This window comes from Lolium rigidum, chromosome 6 (genome assembly GCF_022539505.1).
Source record: "Lolium rigidum isolate FL_2022 chromosome 6, APGP_CSIRO_Lrig_0.1, whole genome shotgun sequence".
In the NCBI taxonomy this organism is placed as follows: domain Eukaryota; kingdom Viridiplantae; phylum Streptophyta; class Magnoliopsida; order Poales; family Poaceae; genus Lolium; species Lolium rigidum.
This window is the reverse complement of record NC_061513.1, coordinates 159,299,344-159,327,019: the sequence shown is the minus strand read 5'-3', so window position 1 is coordinate 159,327,019 and position 27,676 is coordinate 159,299,344. Positions and strand designations below refer to the sequence as shown.

General features: G+C 41.9%; 1 protein-coding gene across 1 annotated transcript; it reads right to left on the bottom strand.

Moving 5' to 3' along the window:
• Positions 1 to 14,742: 14,742 nt before the first annotated feature.
• LOC124663503 (phytepsin-like) lies at positions 14,743 to 18,613 on the bottom strand. Its single transcript, XM_047201197.1, has 14 exons — positions 18,560 to 18,613; positions 17,836 to 18,346; positions 17,683 to 17,743; positions 17,483 to 17,580; positions 17,274 to 17,386; positions 16,814 to 16,982; positions 16,674 to 16,713; positions 16,512 to 16,576; positions 15,931 to 16,044; positions 15,767 to 15,831; positions 15,471 to 15,627; positions 15,265 to 15,381; positions 14,967 to 15,055; positions 14,743 to 14,827 (listed from the first exon to the last, which is right to left on the bottom strand). Exons 2-14 carry the CDS (start codon positions 18,343 to 18,345, stop codon positions 14,743 to 14,745), a joined length of 1,683 nt encoding a protein of 560 aa, XP_047057153.1. The 5' UTR covers position 18,346; positions 18,560 to 18,613.
• Between the last annotated feature and the right edge of the window lie 9,063 nt (positions 18,614 to 27,676).

Here is a 27,676-nt window from a genome sequence, read left to right as displayed (position 1 = left end):
GCCAACACATAACAGCCGTGCACTTCTGAATTAATGAGAAACCCCATAAGCCGGTTCAGTCTTTCTTGGATATGAAATATGTGTCACACTTCCTGATGCCGAACATAATCTTCATGCACAAATCCTTTTTCATCCTAAATCAACACTGGAAATCCTTTGGCGTATGTGTTGCATTGTCGGTGAAGTAGTCGGAGTCAAGTAGCTGTGCACGGTGTTGCCGATGCATGTCCTTGTTCGGTGCCTTCCCAGCCCTTGAACCGCCACGCTGAGGCGTGCTGACGGTGAGCAGGTGTTGTCAAAGGCTGAGAAGGTTCACCAACATCACCAGCTGTTGATGCCGCTGAGCGGTGACATTGGCTTCCCTCTCCATGAAACATTGTGCCATCATCTCGTCCTTTTTGTCCATCGTGGCAACCCGTCGAACACCTTGTGGGTAGTGGGCGCTAGGGTAGGAGCCAGAGGAGACAGTAGCTTCGGCAACTCGGTATTTGCGGGATGACGGAGGTGTCGGTGTTGGCAACGTCGACAACTTCAAGGTGGGCGGGCAAAGGTCAGACAAGGGGAGGAGGTGGTGACGACAACGATGGCGATATGGAGGGCTGGGAGGCGTTTCGGGAGGGGTAGAGCTGGTGGAGAATGGGCAGGTTTGGCTGCCAAGAGGGCCCCTAGGGTGAAATCCTACGTTGATGGGATTCTTGGCGCGCCTATTCGGCACCCCTGCGAAGTGGCCGACTGGGGTTGCCGGAGATTGTATTTGGCTCCAAAACTGGCTGGCTACTTATTGGACGCGCCGGTGTAGCCGAAGAAATGCGTCGGAACCCCCAAAATTTTGGTGAACTGAAAAACATAAACGATCAGTATCTATTCATACATCTTCGTAACCAGGGACGCAATGATTAAAAGTAAATAAAAAGATATAAATATAAGCCCTAAAGTAGCCCGTACGGCCCATTTACGTCTATATTGTTCAGTAGTCAAATATGTAGACAACAATGTACCCTAAAAATTGAAACGCCCATCGGTAAAACATTCTGTCGGCCTGATGACCCACAAGTATAGGGGATCGCAACAGTCTTCGAGGGAAGTATTACCCAATTTATTGATTCGACACAAGGGGAGACAAAGAATACTTGTAAGCCTTAACAGCGGAGTTGTCAATTCAGCTGCACCTGGAAACAGACTTGCTCGCAAGAGTTTATCAGTAGCAACAGTTTTATGGCAGTGGAAATAGCGAAATAACAGCAGCAGTGAAATAAAGACAGCAGTAGTGATTATAGTAAACAGCAGGATTAAAATACTGTAGGCACAGGGACGGATTTAACGGGCGTTGCATGGATGAGAGAAACTCATGTAACAATCAAAGCATGGGCATTTGCAGATAATAATAAAATGGTATCCAAGTACTAATCAATCAATAGGCATGTGTTCCATATTTAGTCGTACGTGCTCGCAATGAGAAACTTGCACAACATCTTCTGTCCTACCAGCCGGTGGCAGCCGGGCCTCTAGGGAAACTACTCGGATATTAAGGTACTCCTTTTAATAGAGTACCGGAGCAAAGCATTAACACTCCGTGAACACATGTGATCCTCACATCACTACCATCCCCTCCGGTTGTCCCGATTCTTGTCACTTCGGGGCCATTGGTTCCGGACAGCGACATGTGTATACAACTTGCAGGTAAGATCATAAACAATGAATATCTTCATGAATCAATAACATGTTCAGATCTGAGATCATGGCACTCGGGCCCTAGTGACAAGCATTAAGCATAACAAGTTGCAACAATATCATAAAAGTGACATCTACGGATACTAGGCACTATGCCCTAACAATCTTCTGACTATTACATGACCAATCTCATCCAATCCCTACCATCCCCTTCAGCCTACAGCGGGGGAATTACTCACACATGGATGGGGGAAACATTGCTGGTTGATGGAGAGGCATTGGCGGTGATGGCGGTGAAGATCTCCTCCAATTCCCCGTCCCGGCGGAGTGCCAGAACGGAGACTTCTGGCTCCCGCGACGGAGTTTCGCGATGTGGCGGCTCTCTGGAGGGTTTCTGGCGACTTCGACTTCTCCCCGTGCGTTTTCAGGTCGAAACCAATAAGTAGTCCGAAGGGGGGCGTCGGAGGCCGGCCGAGGGGGCCAGACCACATGGCCGCGCGGGCCCCCCCTGGGCCGCGCCGCCATGTGGTGTGGGGCCCTCGGGCCTCCACCTCCTTTGCCCTTACGGCTCCGTCAATATTTTGGTAAAATAGGGCCTTCGCAAGAATTCCGAGGATTTTCCCGAAAGTTGGATTTCTGCATAAAAACGAGACACCGAGAGCGGTTCGCTGAAAACAGCGTTAGTCCGTGTTAGTTGTATCCAAAATACACAAATTAGAGGCAAAACAATAGCAAAAGTGTTCGGGAAAGTAGATACGTTTTGGACGTATCAACTCCCCCCAAGCTTAGCTTATTGCTTGTCCTCAAGCAATTCGAGTTAACAAGCGAGCGATAAAAGAACTTTCACGAACACATTTGCTCATATGATGTATATATTCTCATGCTATGGCTAATACTCAAGCAGTTCATAATGAGATACATGCAAATAAGATCATCCAACAGCTATGTCAATCATGGAGAGGTACCAACAATTAATAATAAGCATCATGAAGCATGTATATAAGCAGGATTGCAATGTTCATAAGAGAATATGATAAAGTGGTATCTCGCTTGCCTGTATTTGATCGGCAAAACATAAATACCGAGGCACCTCTTGAGTTCATAGAAAGACTAGAAGTAGTGATTGTCGAAGATAAAAGCATCAAAGTTATACCACAATCAATCATATTTTGAGACAAGCATATTATACTAAGAATGACAGTTGTGCTCTCAAGATAGTGCTCAAAGAAAGAATGGAGACACAACATAAAAGTAAAAGATTGACCCTTCGCGAGAGGAAGCGAGGGATTAACATGCGCTAGAGATTTTCATTTGTAAAGCAGGAGTAAAATTATTTTGAGAGGTGTTTGTTGTTGTCAACGAATGGTAATGGGTACACTAACTACCTCATCAACCGGACTCACAAGAGCGGCTCCCATGAATTATTTTTGGGTGGCACTCCTTCCAACCTTTCTTTCACAAACCATGGCTAACCGAATCCTCGGGTGCCCGCCAACAATCACATACCATGAAGGAGTGCCTTTTTATTTAAGTTTTATTATGATGATGACACTCCCCCCAACCTTTGCTTACACAAGCCATGGCTAACCGAATCCTTCGGGTGCCGTCCAACAATCACAAACCATGGAGGAGTGTCTATTTAAGTTAATTAATTCGGGACTGGGAATCCCATTGCCAGCTCTTTTTGCAAAATTATTGGATAAGCGGATGTGCCACTAGTCCATATGAGAGTCCGTCAAAAGTAAATGACAAGGTTGAAAGCTAAACACCACATACTTCCTCATGAGCTATGAAACATTAACACAAATTGAGAAGCATTTTGAAGGTTTTAAAGGTAGCGCATGAGAATTTACTTGGAATGGTTTGAGATGCCATGCATAGGTATTTATGATGGACACTTTTGGAACAACTTGGTTTTCAGGTGTTTGGAAGCACGAGCGGCGTCACCGCTCAGTACAAGTGAAGGCTAGCAAAAGACTAGGGAGCGACAAATCAAGAGAGCAATGAATTGTCATAATCATGCTTGCGGCAAAATAAATTAACGGAGGCATAAAATTGGTACAAGAACTACGAAGCAATATAAATCATCGAGGCTTAATTGACTTTTTGTTCAGTCATATGCATGCGTGAGCATGTGCCAAGTCGATATAAATGAATTATTCGGAGGAGGATACCACAATGCCATACTTACTTATGAATAAAACAATGCAAGCAAATATCCATGACATGCTACTCATATTAATAAATTGGAACTAAACATGAGAGATCATGAACTACTAGACTTTCTCAAATAACATATACCTCACATGAACCAACTAAGCATGCTCATATGGATGAGTATATGTACAAAAATGAAAGCAAATAGAGTTCATACCAGCCTCTCACCACAATCAGATTGTCGTAGATCGTCATTATTGCCTTTTCACTTGTGTAGCTTGGATAATATGAAATGAAAACCACGCTCCAGCCACCGAAGACCATTGAACTCATGATGAACTTTACAAACCAAAGAAGAACGGCAAATATTTTTGGTGTTTTCGAATTAGAAACAAGAACGAAAGAAAACGAGCAAACAAAGCAAAATCTTTTTGGGTTTTCTTATAGCAAGCTAACGATAGCAAATAAAGCAAACTAAGAGCAAGGTACCAAATAAACAAATGGTGAAGAGAAACAACAGAAATATTTTTGGTCTTTTTGTGTTTTAGGAAAGAAACAAAGCGAAAACAAAAGAATGCAAACTAACGAAACACGGAAAAGCAGGATGACAGAAATCTGCCAAATCCTGACAGCAGTACAGAAATCGAATTTAACAAAAATCTTCCATTGCTCAGACCAAAAAGTGTTCAACTAATGAAAGTTAGATAACAACCTGGGGAACATGCTCAAAAATTGGCAACTCAAAATAACGTTCTGGCTGTGCGTACGAATTTTTTTTGTAACAGCACAGAATCTGTTTTTGGACAGCACTTCCCCAAATATCATCTCCCTCTCATTAGAAAACCACTCTAGAGACTAAACAAATATGTACAAGTATCCAGCAATCATAATATGCAAAGAATGAGTGATGCCGGTATACCTCCCCCAAGCTTAGGCTTTTGGCCTAAGTGGAGTTCATTCCCACGGTCCCCATGAAGTGGTGTCTTCGTAATATGACGAAGAACGACCCGGTTCCATGTATGTGCTGGAGGAAACGTCGGGGTACGTGACGGTGTAGTCGTAGGAGGGCTCGGCGCTCTCGGAGTCATGTTGCTGGTGGAACTCTTGTATCTTCATATGTTCATCCACCACCTCCTTTGTTAGCGACCATGATTGCCTGTCAATATTAAACAAACCCTGCTGGGGAAGAGGGATTTCTTTCTCATTCCCATCAGCAAACAACATTTTATAGACAATATTATCTATAGTGGAGTTAGTAGTAACAAAACGATGGCTCTTCATAACAGCAATATCTAACTTCCTAGGGGTTAATGGTACATCATTAGAGTCAAGAGGAATATCTAGATGTGTTAAAATGCGCAGTGCAATAGTTCCTCCAAAAATAGGCCCCTTGCTAGACAGGCGGCGAGCAATAAGAGAACCAAGATGATAAGGTGTCTCTCCAGTAAGTGCAACGTTCAAGAAAGCAAGATGGTAGCTAGAGATGTTACTAGTATTTTCTCTACCCAAAATGCTAGTACTAATGTAATATGCGAAATACTTAATAGCGGGGAGTTGAATGTTTCTTATCTTCCCTCGCTGGATGGTGCGGCAATCATCCCCGGTGATCCCTCGGTAGAGCTCCAACAAGTCCCGAGGGTTGTCATCAATCCTCCTTGCTGTACCTACAGGGGCAATACCCAATGCACAACAAAATTCTTCCAATTTCATGGTAACAGGAATATCATAAATTTTGAACGCGACTGTTGGCTCATATTCCGTGTTGTGGAACTTGAAGCTTTCAACGAAAATTTTGGTGAGCCTGTAATATTGCCCCCGTTCGTCTCCCACGTAGGTGGCTAGGCCTGCCCTGTTGACGAGGGTGAAGAAGTCATCCAATATCCCTGCATTGGTTAGAAACTCATAACAAGGGAAGGATGAAGCGTTAGGAGCCCCATGGTCCTCCTCGGGCGCAAAGCTAGGCGCGATGACGTCCTCATTGTAGGATCGCCTAATTTGCGTAGACGCTCTTGAGGGCCTACCGGTGCTGGTTGTTGCTTTCTTGAACAACTCTCCAAACTTGAATTTCTTCATCTTCCCCTTCTGAAATTTTCAACAATCATTATAAAATTTGATTTCAAGGTGTGTAATTGAAGGGAACTACTATAGGAACTTGCTAGAGTACTACACATGCACCAAAACTAATTTCTACCACTTAGAATAAGCATGCAAGCTCACTAAACATGTTATCTACAGCAGCAAAATATTCAATATATACTCAACTAAATGAAATTCTAATTGGACAATCAAAGGAGTCACATACCAAGGAGTAAATGTGCCAAATTTCAGACAGAAATCTGGGCTGAGCAAGGAGATCGAAAAATCGCGAGTTCTTGAGCAGAAACACGAGTGAGAGAAACTTGGTACGAGTTTTTTCGGGAGAGAGAAGGTGCTGGGAGGAAGAGATGATGAAGTGGGGCAAGGGGTGGCCCACACCACATGGTGGCGCGGCCCCCTTGGTGGCCGCGCCGCCCTATGGTGTGGCACCCCCTGGTGCCCCACAGGTCATCCTCTGGTGCTCCCAGGTGCCTCGTCGAAAAATAGGACCAACGGTATAATTTTTGTAATTTTTAGAGAACTTTGAAAAATGCACATTTCTGGGTATTAAATTAATGATTACTGCGCAGGAAAATGATTTCTAAAATCTTAAATGACTAAAGCATATTGCAAAACAAAAGTGCTACAGCAAGTAAAATAAGTGGAGGGAGAAAGAAAGAAAGAAATGTTGTTTAGCTCTCTTATGCAATAAAATATACTTGTTAACAAGGTTGATCAAGTCTTGCTATCAAATAAATTTTATATGGCATAAGAAGAAATAAACCTCAAATCAATCATGTTACCTTATATTGAATTGATATGGATCCAATCACAAGAGTTTGATATTCTTCTTTAGGCTCATATATAGGACAATCAATGGATCCCACTTTGATAGTTTTCACATTAAAAATTGTATTGACTCCACATACTTTATCAATCCTCTTGGGAAAATAAACAGTGTGTTCCTTATCATCAACATTGAAAGTAACCATGCCTTTATTGCAATCAATAACAGCCCCTGCAGTATTAAGAAAGGGTCTTCCAAGAATAATGGACATATTATCATCTTCGAGGCATTTCCAACACAACAAAATCGGTTAATATCAAGCAATGATGAGTAACTTGAACAGGAACATTTTCACATAAACCAACAGGAATAGCGAGTAGATTTATCAGCCATTTGCAAAGATATATCAGTAGGTATCAATTTATCTAAATCAAGTCTCTTATAAAGAGAGAAAGGCATCACACTCACCCCTGCCCCTAAATCACATAGAGCAGTTCTAACATAATTATTCTTGATGGAACAAGGAATAGTTGGTATACCTGGGTCGCCCAACTTCTTTGGAATCTTACCATTGAAGGAGTAATTAGCAAGCATAGTTGAAATTTCTTCATTGGGGACTTTCCTTTTGTTAGTAACAATATCTTTCATATACTTTGAATAAGGAGGCAATTTAATAGCATCAGTCAAAGGAATTTGCAAAAATAAAGGTTTCATCCAATCGCAAAATTTATTATAATGTTCCTCTTCCTTTGATTTTAGTTTCTTAGCAGGAAAAGGCATTTGCTTTTGAACCCAAGGTTCTCTTTCATTACCATGCTTCTCAGTAATAAAGTCTTCTTTAGTGTACTTTTTATTTTTAGCAGGCTTTTCGGGTTCTTTTTCAATTTCTTCTTTATCGGGAGTATCATTCTTATCATTATCTTCCTCATGTTCATTACCACTTTCGAGTTTCAGCATCGAAATAGAAATACTATTAGGATCATTAACGAGGTTCGAGAGGATTCTACAACATTCTTATGTTTCTTTTTCTTTTTCTTAGATGGAGCACTAGTTTTAATTAGTTGAGAATCTTGTTCAACTCTTTTGGGATGCCCTTCGGGATATAGAGGATCCTGGGTAGAAACACCACCTCTAGTTGTTACTTCACAAGCATGTTTTTCTTTAGAATTATTTCCCAACAAGTCATTTTGCACTTTAGTAAGTTGATCAATTTGAGTTTGAACCATTTGAAAATGTTTAACAAGTATCTTAACATCATTGGAGGTTCTCTCCACAATACCATGCAATTCACTAATAGCTCGGGAATTTTCCATTAAATGATTCTCTACTCTCATATTAAAGTTTTCTTGCTTAACAATATAATTATCAAATTCATCTAAGCATTGAGCAGGAGATTTTGAATACGGAATATCTTCCCTAGTAAAGTGTTGAAGCGAGTGTACCTCAATCATGGATGAAGGGGGAATTGTCTCACATATATCTTCTATAGGAGGTAAATTCTTCACATCTTCAGGTTTAATACCCTTCTCTTTAAGAGACTTCTTGGCTTCCCTCATATCTTCATCATTTAATTTAATCATACCCCTTTTCTTCACTATCGGTGTCGGGGTTGGTTCAGGTGTAGACCAATCATCATGATTCCGGCCTATTTTAGCCAATAATTCTTCAGCGTCGTCTGGAGTTCTTTTCCTGAAAACACAACCAGCACAACTATCCAGGTATGCCCTAGACTCAATAGTTAGTCCACTATAAAATATATCAAGTAAATCATGCTTTTCTAAATCATGATCGGGCTGAGCTCTAATAAGAGAGCAGAATCTCGCCCAAGCCTCGGGCAATTTCTCTCCATCTTCCTGGTCAAAATTATAAATTCTCCGCAAAGCAGCATGTTGAGCACTAGCGAGGAAAGTATTTTCGAAAGAAAACATCACGCAAATCAGTTGGACTTTTAATAGAACCAGGAGGCAAATTATTATACCAAGTTTTAGCATCATCCTTTAATGAGAAAGGAAAAATTTTAGCGACAAAATAAGTACGCATCTTGACATCATCAGAAAACACGCCACTAAGAGTAGATAACTCAGTCAAGTGTTCAACAGCACTTTCTTTTTCAGTACCACAAAAGGGTGTTTTCTCAACAATAGCTATATGAGATAGATCAAGGGAAAAATCATAATCTTTATCCCTAATGTTTATAGGAGATGTGGCAAATTTAGGATCAGGAGATGGTTTATATCTAACAGCATGTTCTGCAAGCAACTTTTTAATTTTTCTTGCATCAGTAGTAGCATTGCATTTTTCAATAAAAGCATCATCAAGCTCTACATAATCCTCATCAAGATCATCACTAGAATAATCAACAGACTCAGGTGAATTAACAGGTGTAGCAGCATTAGGAGTTTCAGTATTTTCAATTTGTCTAGACTTAACAATTGTAGCATCTAGAAAAGATCCCAATGAACCACTATCATCAAGCACAGCAGAAACATTATCAATATTATGAGAATTTTCAGATTCAGCAGAAGTACCAGCATGTGAAGCATGTGGCGGTGAAACAAGTTTATCAATCACAGATGGTGAATCAAGAGCAGCGAGAGGTACTCGAGTTGTACCTTTTCTTGTAGTGGATGGTAATATGGCGATCTTAGTATCGCGAGGTTTACCCATAATGGAGAATTTGCAGCGAACAATATCAATCCAAGTGAACTTCCAAATAAAGCTATGCTCCCCGGCAACGGCGCCGAGAAAATAGTCTTGATGACCCACAAGTATAGGGGATCGCAACGGTCTTCGAGGGAAGTATTACCCAATTTATTGATTCGACACAAGGGGAGACAAAGAATACTTGTAAGCCTTAACAGCGGAGTTGTCAATTCAGCTGCACCTGGAAACAGACTTGCTCGCAAGAGTTTATCAGTAGCAACAGTTTTATGGCAGTGGAAATAGCGAAATAACAGCAGCAGTGAAATAAAGACAGCAGTAGTGATTATAGTAAACAGCAGGATTAAAATACTGTAGGCACAGGGACGGATTTAACGGGCGTTGCATGGATGAGAGAAACTCATGTAACAATCAAAGCATGGGCATTTGCAGATAATAATAAAACGGTATCCAAGTACTAATCAATCAATAGGCATGTGTTCCATATTTAGTCGTACGTGCTCGCAATGAGAAACTTGCACAACATCTTCTGTCCTACCGGCCGGTGGCAGCCGGGCCTCTAGGGAAACTACTCGGATATTAAGGTACTCCTTTTAATAGAGTACCGGAGCAAAGCATTAACACTCCGTGAACACATGTGATCCTCACATCACTACCATCCCCTCCGGTTGTCCCGATTCTTGTCACTTCGGGGCCATTGGTTCCGGACAGCGACATGTGTATACAACTTGCAGGTAAGATCATAAACAACGAATATCTTCATGAATCAATAACATGTTCAGATCTGAGATCATGGCACTCGGGCCCTAGTGACAAGCATTAAGCATAACAAGTTGCAACAATATCATAAAAGTGACATCTACGGATACTAGGCACTATGCCCTAACAATCTTCCGACTATTACATGACCAATCTCATCCAATCCCTACCATCCCCTTCAGCCTACAGCGGGGGAATTACTCACACATGGATGGGGGAAACATTGCTGGTTGATGGAGAGGCGTTGGCGGTGATGGCGGTGAAGATCTCCTCCAATTCCCCGTCCGGCGGAGTGCCGAACGGAGACTTCGGCTCCCGCGACGGAGTTTCGCGATGTGGCGGCTCTCTGGAGGGTTTCTGGCGACTTCGACTTCTCCCCGTGCGTTTTCAGGTCGAAACCAATAAGTAGTCCGAAGGGGGCGTCGGAGGCCGGCCGAGGGGGCCAGACCACATGGCCGCGCGGGCCCCCCCTGGGCCGCGCCGCCATGTGGTGTGGGGCCCTCGGGCCTCCACCTCCTTTGCCCTTCTCGGCTCCGTCAATATTTTGGTAAAATAGGGCCTTCGCAAGAATTCCGAGGATTTTCCCGAAAGTTGGATTTCTGCACAAAAACGAGACACCAGAGCAGTTCTGCTGAAAACAGCGTTAGTCCGTGTTAGTTGTATCCAAAATACACAAATTAGAGGCAAAACAATAGCAAAAGTATTCGGGAAAGTAGATACGTTTTGGACGTATCACGGCCACATCGGCTAGTAGGAACATTGAGTACACCTAGTATGTCTATATAAGGCTACATAGGACTTGATATGGGTTTTTCCGAGCTAAAAGAAGAAGGCACGAGGAAAATTTACACCTTTAAGTGTTGGTAAGGGGTGGCATCGAAGCAAGCTCCATCACTATTATGGGCGGTGTGGGTCGCACCGGTGGAGATACTCTTATGTGGCCAATAATAAACCATGCATTAATCTAGAAAGGAAAGAAGTGTCATCCAGGCCATATTCGGCCAGAGGGAGGCGCGGACAATGCCCGTCAAACCTGCCTCACATTTGATACACAGACAAGCTAATCAGTATGCGTCCGATCGCTTAGCTGAGCCAGATCTATGTTTATCTGTGCAACCAAAATGAACATAAAATATTCGTTTTGTCGAGCCGCTCGAGTTGGCCTTAAAGAAGGAAATTCAGCTCCATCTATTTGAGAGAATCAACCTGTGATTGGATGGTTAGGAGAGCAGTGACACCTCTAGCCTAGCAGAATTTAAATTCCAGATTTGATACTTTGGTGTCTCATAAAGATGAAAAATTCTTGACTGGGAGGCGACGTTCCCGTTGACAGCAAAGTGTCTGCAGTGACTCCGATAAGTTCAAGACCCGTTGAATCAGTTCTTCGACGTACTCTCTTAAAGCTGCTCATAGAGGTAGGGTATGCGCGTGTGCGTTTATAGAAGTGAGTGTGTGCGTGTATGTATGAGCGTCTTTAATTTTACTGTGTTTCGCAACAACAAAAAAACTCCATCCATTTGACATACACGGATATGCGATCATGCGGATTGACTTCTTCCCGCCACACACCGACATTGCTCAACAACCTGCACGTCCTTCACCTTAGCTAATTGATTCACATAAAAAATAAAGTAGGATTGCAATGGTATGCCAACTTTATTTCTATAGAAAATTTATATAAATTACTTTTTTTTAGGATGGTTGCTCCTCTAGTGAGCTTATTTTTAGGGACTTAGCATAATGATTTTTGGTCTGTTTACAACAATCAGCTCTACTAAGATAAGGTTTGTCGTACTTCGATTAGAGACGGGCGAGGACGGCGGCGCGTCTTCGGCTCGCTCTAGCACTGTAGTCCACGCTAGGTGGTCTAAGAATTTATTTGTATTTTTTTTTACTTTTAAAGCTCTTTGTACCGCTATTGATTATTATTAATAGAACAGATTTTTTCACGAAAATTTTAACTTCACCATAGGAAAATAAAAAATTGATCTGAAATAGAGGTATGGGTGGATGCTAGATTTTCTATAAAATCTGGTGCAAAGGATTACTTAGAAAATAATCCTATGAAAATCAAACAACCATAAGAAAAATTCCAATTTCCAATAGGATTTAATCAAGAATTTTTTATTTAAATACTTTGAACTAAATTTCCCTGAATTATCACCTATCTTGAAACCTATAAAACTCAGTACTTAGGTTCGATATGTAATCATCACATGTCGAAACATTTACATGCATCATTTTTTTGTTAGCTGCCTCCATTGCCCATCCTAGGAGCAGACCTGATTCAGAAAATGCCCATTGGATCAATGAAAAAGTTTTTCAAAGCTTTCAACTCAATCTAGATACGATGCGCCTAGGGAGCACTCGGGTGTTAGTTAGTTCAACCGAGCACTGACCTAAAAGTAGAAAGGCACACGGTTGTTTGTCGGAATTGCGATCCATCTTCACCGTTCCTCTCGGGATGAGATCTTGAAACTAGATCTCATTTATATATGTTTTGACAACCTTTTTTTTTTAAAAAAAATCTATGTATGCAGCCTCACGAATGGTTATGCTTGATCCTTCGTACATGCTTGTTGAAGGCATTTTCTTTGCAGTCTGCGTTCTTCGCCTGGGCTGCTCCAGGGGAAACCCTAGACCCGGGTCTCCCGGATCGGACGATGGTGGCGCGCAACGCCGTTCTTCCTGTTGGGGGTATCGTTTTTGGAGCAGACAACGGATGGCGGTGGTGTTGAGGTGGAGCGGTGTGCTTTTGCTGTGTCGGTGTCGTCAGGTCGCCACGGCATGGTGCAGTGGTGTCTCGGGACGGATGCAGTGTGATGGACATGCGTAGGATGGTGGAGTCTTCTGGCACCGTGGCGGCATCGATGGCAGGTCTGGCATGGTCAATGCGATGATCTCTCTTGAAGATGGAGTCGAGGAAGATGGTGGTAGCAACTTCTATGGCGTGTGCGTTGGCGTATGCTGAGAGTCTGGTTGACTGGATGTGCTTCTCATCTGCTATTGGGCGTCCTAGGAAGGCATTTGGTTTTTGGATGATATGAGTTGGTGAATTGTCACCCCCTTTATCCCTCTATAGGTTTAGCGCGGTGGCTTCGAGTTTGATCTTTTGTATTGCTCTTGTAAGGTATTGTGAATAATCAAATAAGAAAAGCCGTGTGCATCCTTTGGATGCAGAAGCTGGGGCGATATTTCACCCATTTCGAATAAATCATAAGTTTATATGTGATTTCTCTATAGAAAAGTCACCCTGACTAAGGATTCTCTCTAGTTAAAAGAAATTGGATGAATGTAAACAATGTTGTTTTGTGACTCTAAGAAGACTATTGAGCATTTGTTTATCTAATACGTACAGTATCTTTTTTGCTCATCTGTAATGGCATATTTTCAATATCCCTTCACCAATTAATATTTCTAAACGCAAGGTCTGAGACTCGGAGTTATAAATAAATCCATGAACGTCAGCCAGACATTTTCTCGACCAAAAAAAGGTATTCGCTAACCCACACAACACATAAGTTCGATCCCTCCTAGATCCCTGAAGCAATCACATACGCACGACAACATAAGCAAGAGCATTTCCAGTACAAATATTACCAATAAGTTTCGGAATTGGTTAAATAAAATCGATAACATATTTGACACTAAAATTCGCTAGGTGTTCCAGCTTTGTGTTTATCGAGATGAAACAGTAGAAATAATCCATTTTTTTAACAAGACTAGGCTTTTTAATTTTTTACAGGTTATCTATATGGTGCCGCACTCAAATTCAGTACTTCCGGTTATACGCGATCTGTAATCATCACACATCGTAGCATCTACATGCATCATAGTGTTCTCATCAGTCGCCTCCATGGCCCACGCTCGGAACAAGCTGATTTAGCAAATGCCTGCCGGATCAATGAAAAGCTTTTCGAAGGTTTCAGCTCAATTTAAATATATGACATTCCTTTCCCTTTGTTACACCCAAGTCTCCACTACCGAGAAATGAGAATAATGTCAACTAGGGTGAAAGTCACCATGGTTAACTAATTTATAACACCCACCCAAGTCCATTATCCATGACATTATATTCTTTCCGTGTGGCAGAGACATATATAGTCGGCCAAGAAAATTTGTGGCAAGAATTATATGCTTATCATGGCTTTAATAACTCAAGAATGGACCCCATCGAAAACACAGGGAGAACTGTTTATGCCTCAAAGATTTAGTTTAAGTAGGATGTGGATTATATATAGCAACGAGGAATAGCTTTTGGAGCACCACTTCTATAATGTGTGGCCATGCGCTTCGCTTTTGGAACACCGCTACTCCTTCTCTTGCATGATGACAGTGAAGCGAGTAGAGCCTTTCCTCTCGGGGTATGAAGAGCTTTTGGTATTTGACGACAAAAACATGTTGCCATTCTTTCTTGGTGCCAGCCAAAGAAAACTAAAACATGAACTTGGTGCATCTTGGTGTTTCCATCACCCAGTTATTATACATGACCAGAACTAAGACGGTAAACTGAGTTTCAGCTTTACAACTATATGTAACAGTAAATAAAACTTGAAGCAACTTCCCATGTACTTAGGGACGACCATGTTTTGCTCAGTCAAATACAGTCTTATAGCAGTGAAATGCTTCTGTCATGCTGAATCTGCGAAGCCAACCTTCATCTTGCCGTAGTCAAAGATGGTGTGGTACGCTCCCATGAAGACCTCGCCTAGTATCCTGCATGAAATTAAGAGAGCAATCCAATCGATGGTTGAAATTCAGAGAGCTGGTGGTGTCTCACGGGAGCAAACTGAAGAGAATTAATCAGCAGCAGCGGTGAAAGAAGTGTTCTTCAGGTAATCTTTGTCCCTCTTACCAGAAAGGGCCTATTGGAGGGGGTATTTCCAAGGCTGTGAATCCGCTGATACACCGAGTCAGAAATCCTTCGCCAACCTTGAGAATATACTGCTCGGCAGGAAAAATGGTTGAAATTAGGTGAAAACATCATGGTTGCACTCCAGATACTGTAAGTTTATACTTACAATAATTTATACTTGAGTAGTGCTGCCGGTGCTAATGTTAGGATTTCTAATTTTCTATAAGGTCCAGAAGTAGTAAAGCAAAAAGAGAAAAAAGTATGTCATGGTATAAATTCTCTAGAGTAAATGAAATACCTGCTCTGGCTGGAGCTCGAATATGCGTCCACCTATGCTGAATGAGATACTTGGCAAGGAATCGATGCGTCTACAGTCCACATATGATCCGACTGGACTTGGCATATGGTGGCAGAGCTGTTGTTTAAACCAGCAAACTAGTAAGATTAGTTTGATGTATGCACATATCGAAATGCTGACTGATTCGGATATCAAGCTAGCCTCACCCGATTGACATACTCGAGCGTGCCCTCCTTGGTGCGGTTCTGAACGAACTCGCTCTGCATCCAGGTAAGTGCCATCTCGCATGAGTTACATAAAGCGTCAGACATGCCATCTACAGATGATGTTCCTGCCTCTCCCGCTACACTCTCGATACCAGCACTGCGCGAATGCAGATGAAGCATGTGAGGTTATGGGGGAAATCTAAAATAAGAACAGAAACGGGAGGGTTTGTTGGAAATTCATGATAAACTTCAGAGCCTCAGTGAGACAAGCAAGCTTCCTCGTTCATTGCACACACCTAGCTCCACGAGTTCTATCAGATGCACAGAGTCCAATCCTCGAACATACTTGTGCTGGTGGTGTCTGCAGTTAACCAGAAGCGTTGAATTGACAAAACTGGACAGAAAAAGGTTCTTACAAAGCGATAAATATAGGCAGTAGCAAAAAGAGAGGTCATCAAACCTTAGTTTTCAGCAATTCCATCATTTCTTCCCCATATCCAGTGACGACTTGCTTGCACTCTTTGTTAGCCACTCCTGTAGCTCCAATCTGTTCATGGATCTGGGCAATGGCACACTAAACAATGGAGAAAAAATCGGCAGCATTATTAGCAACAAATTGAAAAATATGGGGGAAAAAGGGAAATTTTTGTAAAAGATATTAGGATTTTAAAGTGCATAACATTCAAAACTTTGGAGAAAAAACCCAAAATTCATTGAATATAAAGAGTCTTTGTTTCAAGGATTGATCTTATAATGCATTTTTTCAAGTCTATCAGAATTTCCAGTTTGTCCCCAATTTTTGTGATGATTGGCAGCCACATGAAACCGTCGCCATGACAACATGTCATCGTCAAAACTACTTTAGTGATACAAGATATCAACTCTAGGTGGTTTTGCCGGTCGGGGGACATATAATGTCTGTTTTTGTTATTGAGGATACAATTAAACTTTGGCAATAGTTGACTGTACAAAAGTGAACATTTTCCATATACAAACATGGAAATTTAGATAAATTTGTGCCGAGGGGTATGGATTGCTTACTATTGGACCAGCAACCAACGAAATTCCCGAGTGTGCTATTGCCGCACAACCATCCACACAAATTCCTGTTACGACATACATTAAAGATCATAGGTCAGGGAAGGGAAATGTTGCAACTAGTAGACTTGCCTGTTAAAGCAAGAAATAGGCATAGTACATTACCAGTGCTCCTCCCACCAATAAGAAAGTCCCCCATTTCAAACTACAGGTGCCAATAGTACATACAAACAGAAGAAACACAATAGAGTCAGAACCATGCTACACATACTCTGATGTATAGATAGTGACACTACAATTGCTACCTGCCAAAATGCTTTCCGGGTTACTCGGGTGTATGTATGACTGCCTTTGTAATGTTTTGGGTCATCACCTCCGAAAACGATTTCACCTCCCTCCCCATCGTTTGCATTTCGATTTAGCCAAAAGGAGAAAGTAGGATTTTTCACAAGACCTTGTGAAACCATATTGTACCTGGTAGATAAATGAAGATGTAAAATGCCACCGAAAGCAATTGACTCAAGTGACAAAAGATATTTGAAGGAAGCGCGAGCTTAATATATCCAATAGGAAGATTATTGTTTACTTACTTCACCACACATTCCTGCTTAGTGCAAGCTATAAATGAACCCATGGAAAAACAAATCTAAGATGGACATAGACTGATAAATAAGCAGTAAGGATCAGAACAATAACAACAGGGTGCTCCTTAATCTGTGAAGCTTCAGGACAACTATAATTAGATTACAGAGGAAGCATTTATACCAGACTGGAACTGAGCCTTCAACTGAAATTTCCTTAAATCCAAGTCCAAGGATGCCATCAAATTTTGCCGCTAAAAATGTAAAACCATGCTCATAAGTAGCTTCAATGAATTCCTGATAAGTAGCACAATTGAGTTTAGCAGCATTAGCATTGGCAGTCGATTGGTAAATTAAAATTTATAGATAAGTAACTGGTAGAAGAAGAAGCACCTGATTTTTAACGACGAGGCCGCCAACAGTAACCTCATCTTCACTGTAAAAACCAAAAATTGCTCCTGCTGGTCCATAGTGCAAGGCAACAGGTGTTCCTGCACAGCATCAAGAAGGAAGAGGTTAGACCACATGTCTAGGCATAAACCAAAAACCAAAAACGGCAATAAATATGCTGTAGTCTTCGAGAGAAAGCATACCGTTTTCTTTGTAAGCGCTGGACCGTCCTGATACATACCTGGGATGGAAGTAGCAAGCAAGCTGTTCCCACGCCAACCAGATTCAGCAATCAAGCAAACCATCCAAATTTGTAATTTTTTAAAAGATAAAATCAACTTGAACTGGTTTCTTACCGAAAAGTAGCAGTCGGCGGAAGGCACCCAGAGGTTTGAGCTCCCCGTGTCAAAGACGACCGTGAAATTCTGCGGCGGGTTTCCAACTCCGATCTGCCCAACATATTGAACATTCGCATAGTTCTTCAGCTCGATAACGGCCTGCTGACCATCACGCAAACTGTGGTCTTCTCTGGCCCATCTGCGACTCCGGTAACTCTTGCGCCGCTGTTCCGCGGCCGCAACCTCCACGAACATCCTTTGCTCGTTGACACGAACTTGGTTAACTGCTTCCCTCACCGGATCAACCTTTCTCCCCGCGGCGCCGTTCAGCCTGACGCTAGCATATCCAAGTGTGGCTTCGTTCTCTGATGTACTCTTTGGCCATAGTTCACCATAGAGGCCTTTTGGTACCGGTCTTTTCTTCAAAGCAATACGGAATAGCCCATCGTCGCCAGCAGATACGAGCATAGTCGATACGGAGATGATGCAGAGAATGATACAGATCCCACATGTTCTGCGACGCCCCATTCTGATAAGCATTGCAGATACGAAGGAAATAAGGAACCAAACGAATTATAAACTGGCCATGTACATAGCACATTGAGCAGAACGGGAGGAACGGGAGCACCATTTTGCATTTTTTACTGATCGAATTGAAGAAGATTAATTGAGTACTCCTTCGCAACAAGTAATATGAAAGGAGGGAGTACTATATAGAGACTGGGGACAGAGTAGTACTGACCTGCTCTGGGAAGAGGCGGTTCCAAGTTAAAAGAGAGCTCAAAGCAGGCCGTTGGACAGATTACGGGGGGCGCTTTATATACACAAATGGATCACTGCAGGAAGACAGATTATTGTGGGCGCAAAAGAACATCCCTTCTCCATCATAGCCATTTAGGCATTCATCATCAGAGCCACTACAAGTAGGTAGGCGTCACGTAACATTGGCCACTGGATCGGCTGTGGTGCCTTGGAAGATCAAAGATTCGAGCTTGCTAAGCGATCAATCCATGGACCCATCGGCACGAGAGTGGCGAACAGAGCAACCTTTGAGGGCACGAGACGTGGTCTTGTGCCGCACTCCACGTCCCCGGATAGCCCCGTTTGGACCGGAGAGCAACTGCCTTCCAGCTAGTAGACTGGGTCGTAGCCTCGTAGTAGCAAGCAGCAACCATGCATTGCTGGGCAGAGAAATTTGATTACAATTAGGGGCTTTGCTCAGGTGCTGACAGTATATGAAGAGATTCTAAATTTTCAGCTTTGGCTTGATAGAGAGGACAATTGGACATGGCTCCGGGAAGCTAAAGGTGCATAGTCGGTCAAATCGGTTTACTAAGCACACTTCGCGAGGCCCATTACTTGCGATTCAGCAGATGCTATTTGGACTCCTTTGTGAATGTGCAGTTTGGCTGTTCATCGAGAGTTGAACATGGACCGCAGATTGGTTAGCCAAAAGAGTACTCCCCCATAATGATAAATGTGTTTTTTTGCAACTCTGCTGGAGAGGATGCTAAACATTTGCTTGTGGGCTGCGTAGTAGTCTAAATCATCTGGGGAACTATCCTAAATTGGACTGGTTTCTCGCAGGTCGTACCCTCAGCTAACCAAAACTTGAGATCAAGGTGGACGCTGGCAAGAGATGCTATTCAAGGGCCTGAGAAGAAAAAAAACTAAATTCTATTGTGAATTGTGATGCTTACAGCCTGGGTGATATGGAGAGAGAAGAATAATCGAGTCTTCAAGAAAGATTTCAAGCCCATGCATTAAGTTTGTTATTGATCAAATCAAAGCTGAAGCGCCTCAATGGGCTTGGGGGAGTGGGGGTCGTCTCTTGCTTCGAGCAAATTGAGTAGCTATACAGTTTGCTTGATGGTCGTTCCTCTGTTCTCCTCCCATTTGCCTATGTGTAGTTTCCAGTTAGGAGGTCTGGTTGTGGTCTGTTTCTGTTTCTGTCCAGTGCAGAGGGCAGCGTTTAAGTTTGTAACCGGTCGTGTTCTTTCTACTTTTCCCTCGTAGCTTTTTTCTTCTTGTTAGCCAATGTAATAGTTACACAATGTAATACCCTTGTATAATATCGGTATAGAGCAATACTTTACCCGGTATTATATCCACTTGTACTAGCCACATGTGGCAGTGGCGGACGCAGGAAAAAATTAGAGGGTGGGCACACTCTAACTTTTTTTTGCTATCCACCATTACCTTGTCCGATAAAAAAAATGCTAAAGTTGAATCTCACGCCTAGATTACAGAAACAAACTATTATGATTTGGGGGCATTCCATTAAACTGCATCTCACGCCTAGATTTATCCTCACCTACAAGGATTTGTACAATTAAAAATAAAGTTGAATTCCTTCGGTTCCATAGCATTTTCTTCTAACCGGAGAAATCAACTTGGTCTGGACTGCACCATCCTTTCGTCCAAGAAGCAGTTATTCTTAGTAAATTAAGCATAGCTCTATTTATGGTTTTAAAGGTTTAACTATACAAGTTAATGGAGAGGAGCCACGTCTTTCTATACAAGTTAATGGAGATGAGCCATGTCTTTTCTATACTGGTATGCTAGCATGAGCATTTTGTAAATTTGGTAATGATGGATTGGCTAGTTGGGGATTTACCGTCTATGGCTAGCTACGTACGGGCTGGTCTGGCTTGATCGGATGGCCTATTGGCGTGCTGCAGCTATGGTCGCGCGGCCGCGGAGCCAGGCTGCGAGCGGCGTGAGGGGGACAGGGAGAGGCTAGCGATGGAAGGCAGGGGAGGGCGGCGAGGGGAGACAGGGACCGGCGAGTGCGGTCGGCACCGGCGGGCGCTGGAGCTGGGTTGCGACTGAACATGGCGGCGACGAGGAAGCGAAACCTCAGCTACTATCCACGTAGATAGGATTGCTTCGCGAGATGGCCTCGTTGGGCGATATCCTAGTTTCTCAGTTTCTGGGCTCTGAATAGTAGTAGTAGGTAAGTAAATTTCAAAAATTCTGGGTGGGCCACGGCCCCCTCGGCCCACCCGCTGGGTACGGCCATGACATGTGGTGCTTTTCCACACCTATATAATACTTAAAGAGCCTAGGGAGAGGAAGCAATCTTCCTCTATGACATCCAGCCTCATTCGCCCCTAGAATCCTCGCTTGCGATTGCCCTGCCAAGGTCCAAAACAAAACCCTAAAAACATATTCCGGCCACCACCGTGATCTACCGCCGCCGCTGAAGAACACAACCCTGGCTGTGATCCACCGTCAACACCAAACACCAAAACCTTGGCCGCCGTGATCCTAATACGATCTACCACGACCATACAAAGACCAAAAAGGACGCACCCAGTGCTAAAGCTCCGACACATTGTGGGGTATGGGGAAGGGTATTTCTAGGCAGCATTTCTTCTGCATTTTATTTTGCAAGGAGGTTGATTCGAACCCATGACCTCCAGGATACAAAACCCAAACCAAAAACCTGATCCCTCCCCTCCCAAAACCCAACAACCAATGGCCTCTTCTTGACCACCACACCCTTATGTGAGCCCTTTTGTCGCCCCCAATGAAGAAGTTATCCCGTGACAACCCCATGTTCTGGAAGACTCAAGTTCTTCCGGCAGTCCACGGCTCATAGGTTATGGAATATTCGGGGTTCGACCAAACACAAACTACGAGGGAGATGAAGTCGATCTCGTAGATGGTGATGGTGGTGATGATGGTGTTGATGGAGATTCCTCCCCTACATCAAGGAGGAGTGGTGATGATGATGGCGTCGATTTCCCCTTCACCGGAGGCACCGGTCCGGCAGGATCTGCCCTCTCCCGGAGTAGGAGAGGCCTTTCGCCTCTGCCACCACCTCAATAAATCTGGAGGAAAAATGGCTTAGGTTTTTGGGCAAAATAGTGGCGTCTGTATAAAATGGGCCCCGAGGCGACGCTCAAGGCCAAAACGAGCCTGGGTGGCGCGCCACCCGGTCTCGTTTGGCTCTCGTGGCCCCCTCGGGTGCTTCTTTGGACCAAGGTGTTTCTCCAGGTGAAAAACTGATCAAGTATTTTTTTCTTCAGTTTTTAGGTGTCCAGAAGGTCCCTGAAACAGTAAAATACGAAAAAAAGGTTTTCTGCCTCCCACGAATTAAATACTAATTAGAGGGACTTTGTTGGAAAGTCCCGAAATCAACTAAAAATGCATAAATGGTGATATATGATGGAAAAATATCAATGAAACCTAAACATATATTTAACAATATTGATGATGTAAAATACACGTATCACCGTCATTGAGGCGTTCAATGCCGTGATGACGGTTACTGTCTTGATAGGCAGAAACATAACCGTGGTGGACGATGTGAATGCAATGGTGGTGGCCGACACCGCCATTGTGATGGTGGACGATATCAACGTGATGAAGGGCGTGGAGCTCCCAAGGGTGCCATGGTTTTGGTTGGACCCCCACTCAATATGTTGATGTCAACTGCCAAATTAGCAAGAACCATGATCACCTGGTAATTAAATGTTGGTGGAGCTATGTTCACCGTGATAGTGATGATGATGACTCACACACGGAAGAAAAATGTGCCTATGACGTGGATACAAACTGTTATATGGACAGTGAAGCTAGTGATCATATTACTCGACAACTAAACAAGCTGCACACGAGGGATAATTACAAGGCCATGATCATGTCCACAATGCCACTGGTGCAAGTATGAAAATGGAACATGTTGGTCATTCAATATTGCGTACCGCTCAGAGTTCTTTGCATGTTCGTAACATACTACATGCTCCTAGTGCCTACAAAATTCTTTTATCCGCTCATAAAATTTCTCTACATAATGACGTATTTGTTAAATTTCACCTATCTTTTCTCTTTGATCAAGGATCATGCCACAAAGAAAACAATATTTAGTGGTCCATGTCATGGCGGTTTATAGCCTCTCATGCCCATTGCCGCTAGGTCACGCAATCATGCCATCACCATAAAGTTGTGTTCATCCACTTGGCATTGTCGTCTAGAGTATCCATCATAATTCATCGTTCAACAAGTTCTTAGAAAAAAATAAACTCGGTTATTCGCCAGAAATAAACCCTTGTGCGTGTGATCCTTGCCAACAAGGGAAGAGTCATCAACTTCCCTACCCCACTTCCTCTGGTGTATCCACTATTTCCTTGGAGCAAGTATTTTCTGATGTATGGTGTCCTCCTCCAGCCTCTGTTGGTAAACACCAGTACTATGTAAGCTTTATTGATGACTGTAGCAAGTTTACCTGGATTTATTTGCTTAAGAAATGTTGTGATGTTTATCAAGTCTTTCTCAATTTTTCAACAACTTGTTGAACGTAAATTTGGTCGTAAAATAGTCACCAAGCAAACTTATTGGGTTGTGAATATGAAAAATTCTATGGTTTCTTTGAAAAGGTTTACACGTTATGTGTCTTGTTCTCTTGTTCACCAACAAAATGGTTCGGCTGAGTGTAAACATCGTCACATTATTGTGGATGATCTCTCTTTAAATGCACATGCCTCCATGCATCCCATGTTTTGCGGTGAAGTTTTTCTCGTCGCCAACTTTCTCATAAATTTACTTCCAATCAAAGAGGTTAATCTCGAGTCTCCTGCCAAAAAATTAACTTCAAGTTATATCTAATTATGACCGACACATTCCTGGCCCAAATTTGGTTTGGGAATGCATCGGAGAGGACCGACGGCTGTGAAAAACAACCATCTTTATCCATGTTTAAATTTGAAATTAGTCAAGTAACTGATGAAATATCTCTCTCACCATGCCATTGATGACTAAGTATTACAAATATGTGCAAATAATTTGTTTTATTTCCCGATGTGCAGATCTGGACATTTCTGGACAGAATAAAGGGCAACTAATGAAGATTTGCAAGTTGTCTATTTCCCAAGTCAAAGAGGCCACGAAGAGATGCAACTGAGAGTTTGGCGAGCACATTGACGGTGGCAGGCTGCCCGTACGGTGCGCCCGTACCATGTGCCACCATCTTCGCCTCATCAAATGGAACAACTTTCGTGCAGGGGCCTACATATAATTGGCAACACAGCCGCCGCAAACAGGAGAGAGACGAAAGAAAGAAGCCACCTGAGATCCATTTCACCAAATCTTATCTAAGGAGAGGGGAACCGCTGCTCCACCGCCGTCTCCATCCTTCCCACTCTCTGTAGCCATAGATTCTACTTGTATTCTTGATCTCATCAAAATTGGTGGGCATTGTAAGACTATTTGGTATTGATCATAAAATTTTCTATACAGTGTTTATGATTGTTGATCTCATCATGTGTGAGTAGTCCTCACAGGCCGAGGGCTAAGGCATAGCCTCAGAATGTGTGTTGTGCTTTAATTACATATAACATTTGTATGATTGTATCTCCTACCTCAATCTAGAACTTGTCAGGTACCCAAGACCCGGATGATTGATAAAGGTAATGAGGTGAGATTAGTGGTGATCTGCTGCTTCACGTGAAACCAAGTGACAATAGGGGGAGTACGATAGTAGTTTGAGATCCATTAGGGAATAACGGTAATGGCATTGATCTTAATGCTTTGGTATGTGCTTAGCAGTTAATAATCCTACATAACCTGCTCAACTGGAGTGAGGGGGTTGGACAATAATCTATAGTTGAATTGGTTGGCTGAGCCTATAGTATATAAGGACACATCGCCCACAAGAACATAATCTGAATTTATTATGCACTACCATGCTTATTATTATTTTCTTTTATCCCATTCTTGTATGCAATACTCAGGTGAAACCTTTCCCATGGCCTATCTCCATCCATTGATTCACAAACCCACAATAAACTCAAAGGTCCAGTGAGACAAAGATTCTACAAGTTAACAAGGTCTTGCTTGAGTGAATCACCACATCAATCACTTTCCAAGGATCGATATAAACCAAGGTCTTCTAGTGAAAAAGTAACTTACTACATCCGGTATTGTGGATTGAAGGTATCAACCTTTTTTTCTAGCGCCGTTGCCAATGAAGAAATTTCGCTATCATGGTGATGTTATTAGATACCTTGCTAATTATTTTTACTTTGTCTTAGTTTACCTATTGTTTTTTTACTTTACTTGTTTCTTACTTATTGAAAACGCAAAAAAATAGTTAAGCTTTGGTATTGCTAGTCTTACTTTATTTGTTACTAAAAATCTATAACTATAGGAACCATGGGACAAAAGAAGCTTGGGAATATGCTACCCCTAATGATGATTATTTACGTGCCCTTATTACTAAACCTGTTGTTACTGCTGAAAATTTTGAGATTAAGCCTCATTTTTTAAAACTTTAGTTCAATAGAACCAATCTAGAGGCTCAGCTAATGAGTACGCATGTATGCATCTAAATACTTCCACTGAAATATGTGACATGATGCGAATTAATTATGTTGAACAAAATGTAGTCAAGCTACATTTATTTCCTTTCTCACTAAGAGGAAAGGCTAAAGATTGGTTGATAGCTTTGCCCAAGAACACTATTACATGTAAACTTTCCTATCCCCCAATGAGGTCTCAGATTGGTTGCTAGCTTTCCTTACACCAGTGGATACTCCAAAGGATCAAAGAGGATACAACCGCAAGGCATGGTCCTTGGACGATAAACCCCCATGTGTGGATCAAAGGAATGATGTAGATGGAGGACTTATTTAAAACTTTATTTTCGGTGTGATCACATGATTGTACAAGACTTAATACTAACTCGACATGCTTATAGATGCACTCGACGAGGTTTACAGATGGATCTAAGATTTATGGCTATGAAGGCTACACCGGCGACTTGGTCTAAAGGATGAACCTGGAACTTCCGGACAAATGGTATTCATTATATATAGACGTCAATGAAAGGTGCCTCCATGTTGCAAGCTAGGTCTTGGGAGTACTATATGTCACGCCAATTTTGAGGTCTTCATGCGGTGGACGTCTTATTGAGGGAGTCTTCGTGAAGTCGTGGTGTGGCCCGATAGGTTAGGTCGGTTGGAGCTACTGGATGCAGGCCTTCACGTTGGGGGTGTCATGATCGTCGTGGGCTGATAGGGGTGCATGTTTGCATATTGTAGGGATACGGCCTGGTCCACTTATATTTGACATGTACAAAATTAGAAAAATAGTTCAAGCCATAAAATTATGTTCCCAAGATGGTATATGATGACACTAATTTCCTTAGCCGCAGTTATTGCAAATATATTTTGGTTAACAATTCTTGTAAGGGTTTGTCTAAGTCTCAGTTGACTGAGATTTAAGATAAAACAGTGTAATTGCATTAGTGCAACTCGTTCTAGTTACACTTTTATGAAATGTGACTTTTATGCCTGCAACGGGTAACATAGTTGAGTCAGTTTAGTTAATATGCTAGGACCAGTGTCATCTAGTTAAACAATACTGCCTTTGTTCCTGAAAGAAATAAGTAGCAATATCACGTCAATGTGGTACATAATTAGTACTTAAGATTTGTATTGGAAACACTTCCTAGTGACACTAGTCATATGTCAAATATTTTTTTATATACATGGCTAATTTCTCGATCAAACATAAATCTCAAAAGATGAGTGTATCTTATTTATCTTTAAGTTACTAATATCTTTATATACACAAATTAATTCTTGATCAAAGAATTGCTAATATGACATTGTTTATCCAAGAGGCCGAGAGCTTGGTTATGACATCTTTTGGAGAGCCTTAATGGATCAGGACAACGGACGACTGTTGTTTTGGCACCCGGGAGCATATGCTCCTGGTTTTTAATTTTTGTTTTAAATATATTTTTAAAAATTTAAAATATTCTGCCATAAAATTTAATGGGTACATATTGAAATTCTACACACTCATAAAGCCGTTTCACGGAAAACCCACATTTTTAGTGTCATATGAAAAAAAAAATTGCGTAAAAAAGGTTGTCTACGTGGTTTTTGTTTTGTTTTTTCCACACGGGTCATAAAAAATATTGGTTTTTCGCAAAACTCGATGTGTGGACATAGAATGACGACACGTAAGTGAGAATTTTTTTGTTCGATTCTTTTAACATTTTGAAGTGTTTTTTCCGGTGGCAGGAGCCTATGCTTCTATGTACTAAATTGAATTTCAGACAACGAGAAGTATTCTAAAATAAAGAACTAGAATTGAAGTTGATACTATTAAAATATAAATGGTGAATCGGTGGATTTGTACCAACCCAAAACCAAAATATTAAGACAAACAAAGAAAAGGATGAAAATAAATACTCCACCACCGGCCTAGTAGCATGTATTAGAGCAAATACAATAAAATCAAGTATAATATTTATATTTAGTTGAAGAGGAGAAAGTGTGCTCTAATGGAACAGTCAGCTCTAGCGCGTGCTCGTAGACACTTTGTAAGACTTAAATGATGTTATTTTTAATATAAATATTCCCAATGTTCAGAGATGTATTAGTAAATTTGAAGCCACCTTTACTCTCACAATGCATAGAGCTAAGCCTAGTCTTAAAAAAGGCATGCAATCCTGCATTGATACTCTATGAGTATGTAATAAGTGATACTACATTGTAAATATTCCATCCTTTATTAATAGAAAATGATACAGTAGAGAGCCATTCCCTACTGTATTTGTGTCAAAAAATAATACTTATTGAATATATAGATAACATGGTGCCTATAGCCAGCATTGAATTTTCTTAAGCGCTTTTATGGAGTCCTAAAGAGGATCAATTATTGTACGACTTGTGGCTAACTTTTAAACTCGTTGTGGTTACCTAGTTACAGTAATTAAGTCAATCGGGTTACTTCTAAAAATGAATGGAATTCTAGTATCCCACCCACCTCCATAATTTCTGGTCCAGTACTCCTATTCATCACAAGCATTACATAATATCCATTCCCAGTCAATCTCTCAGAA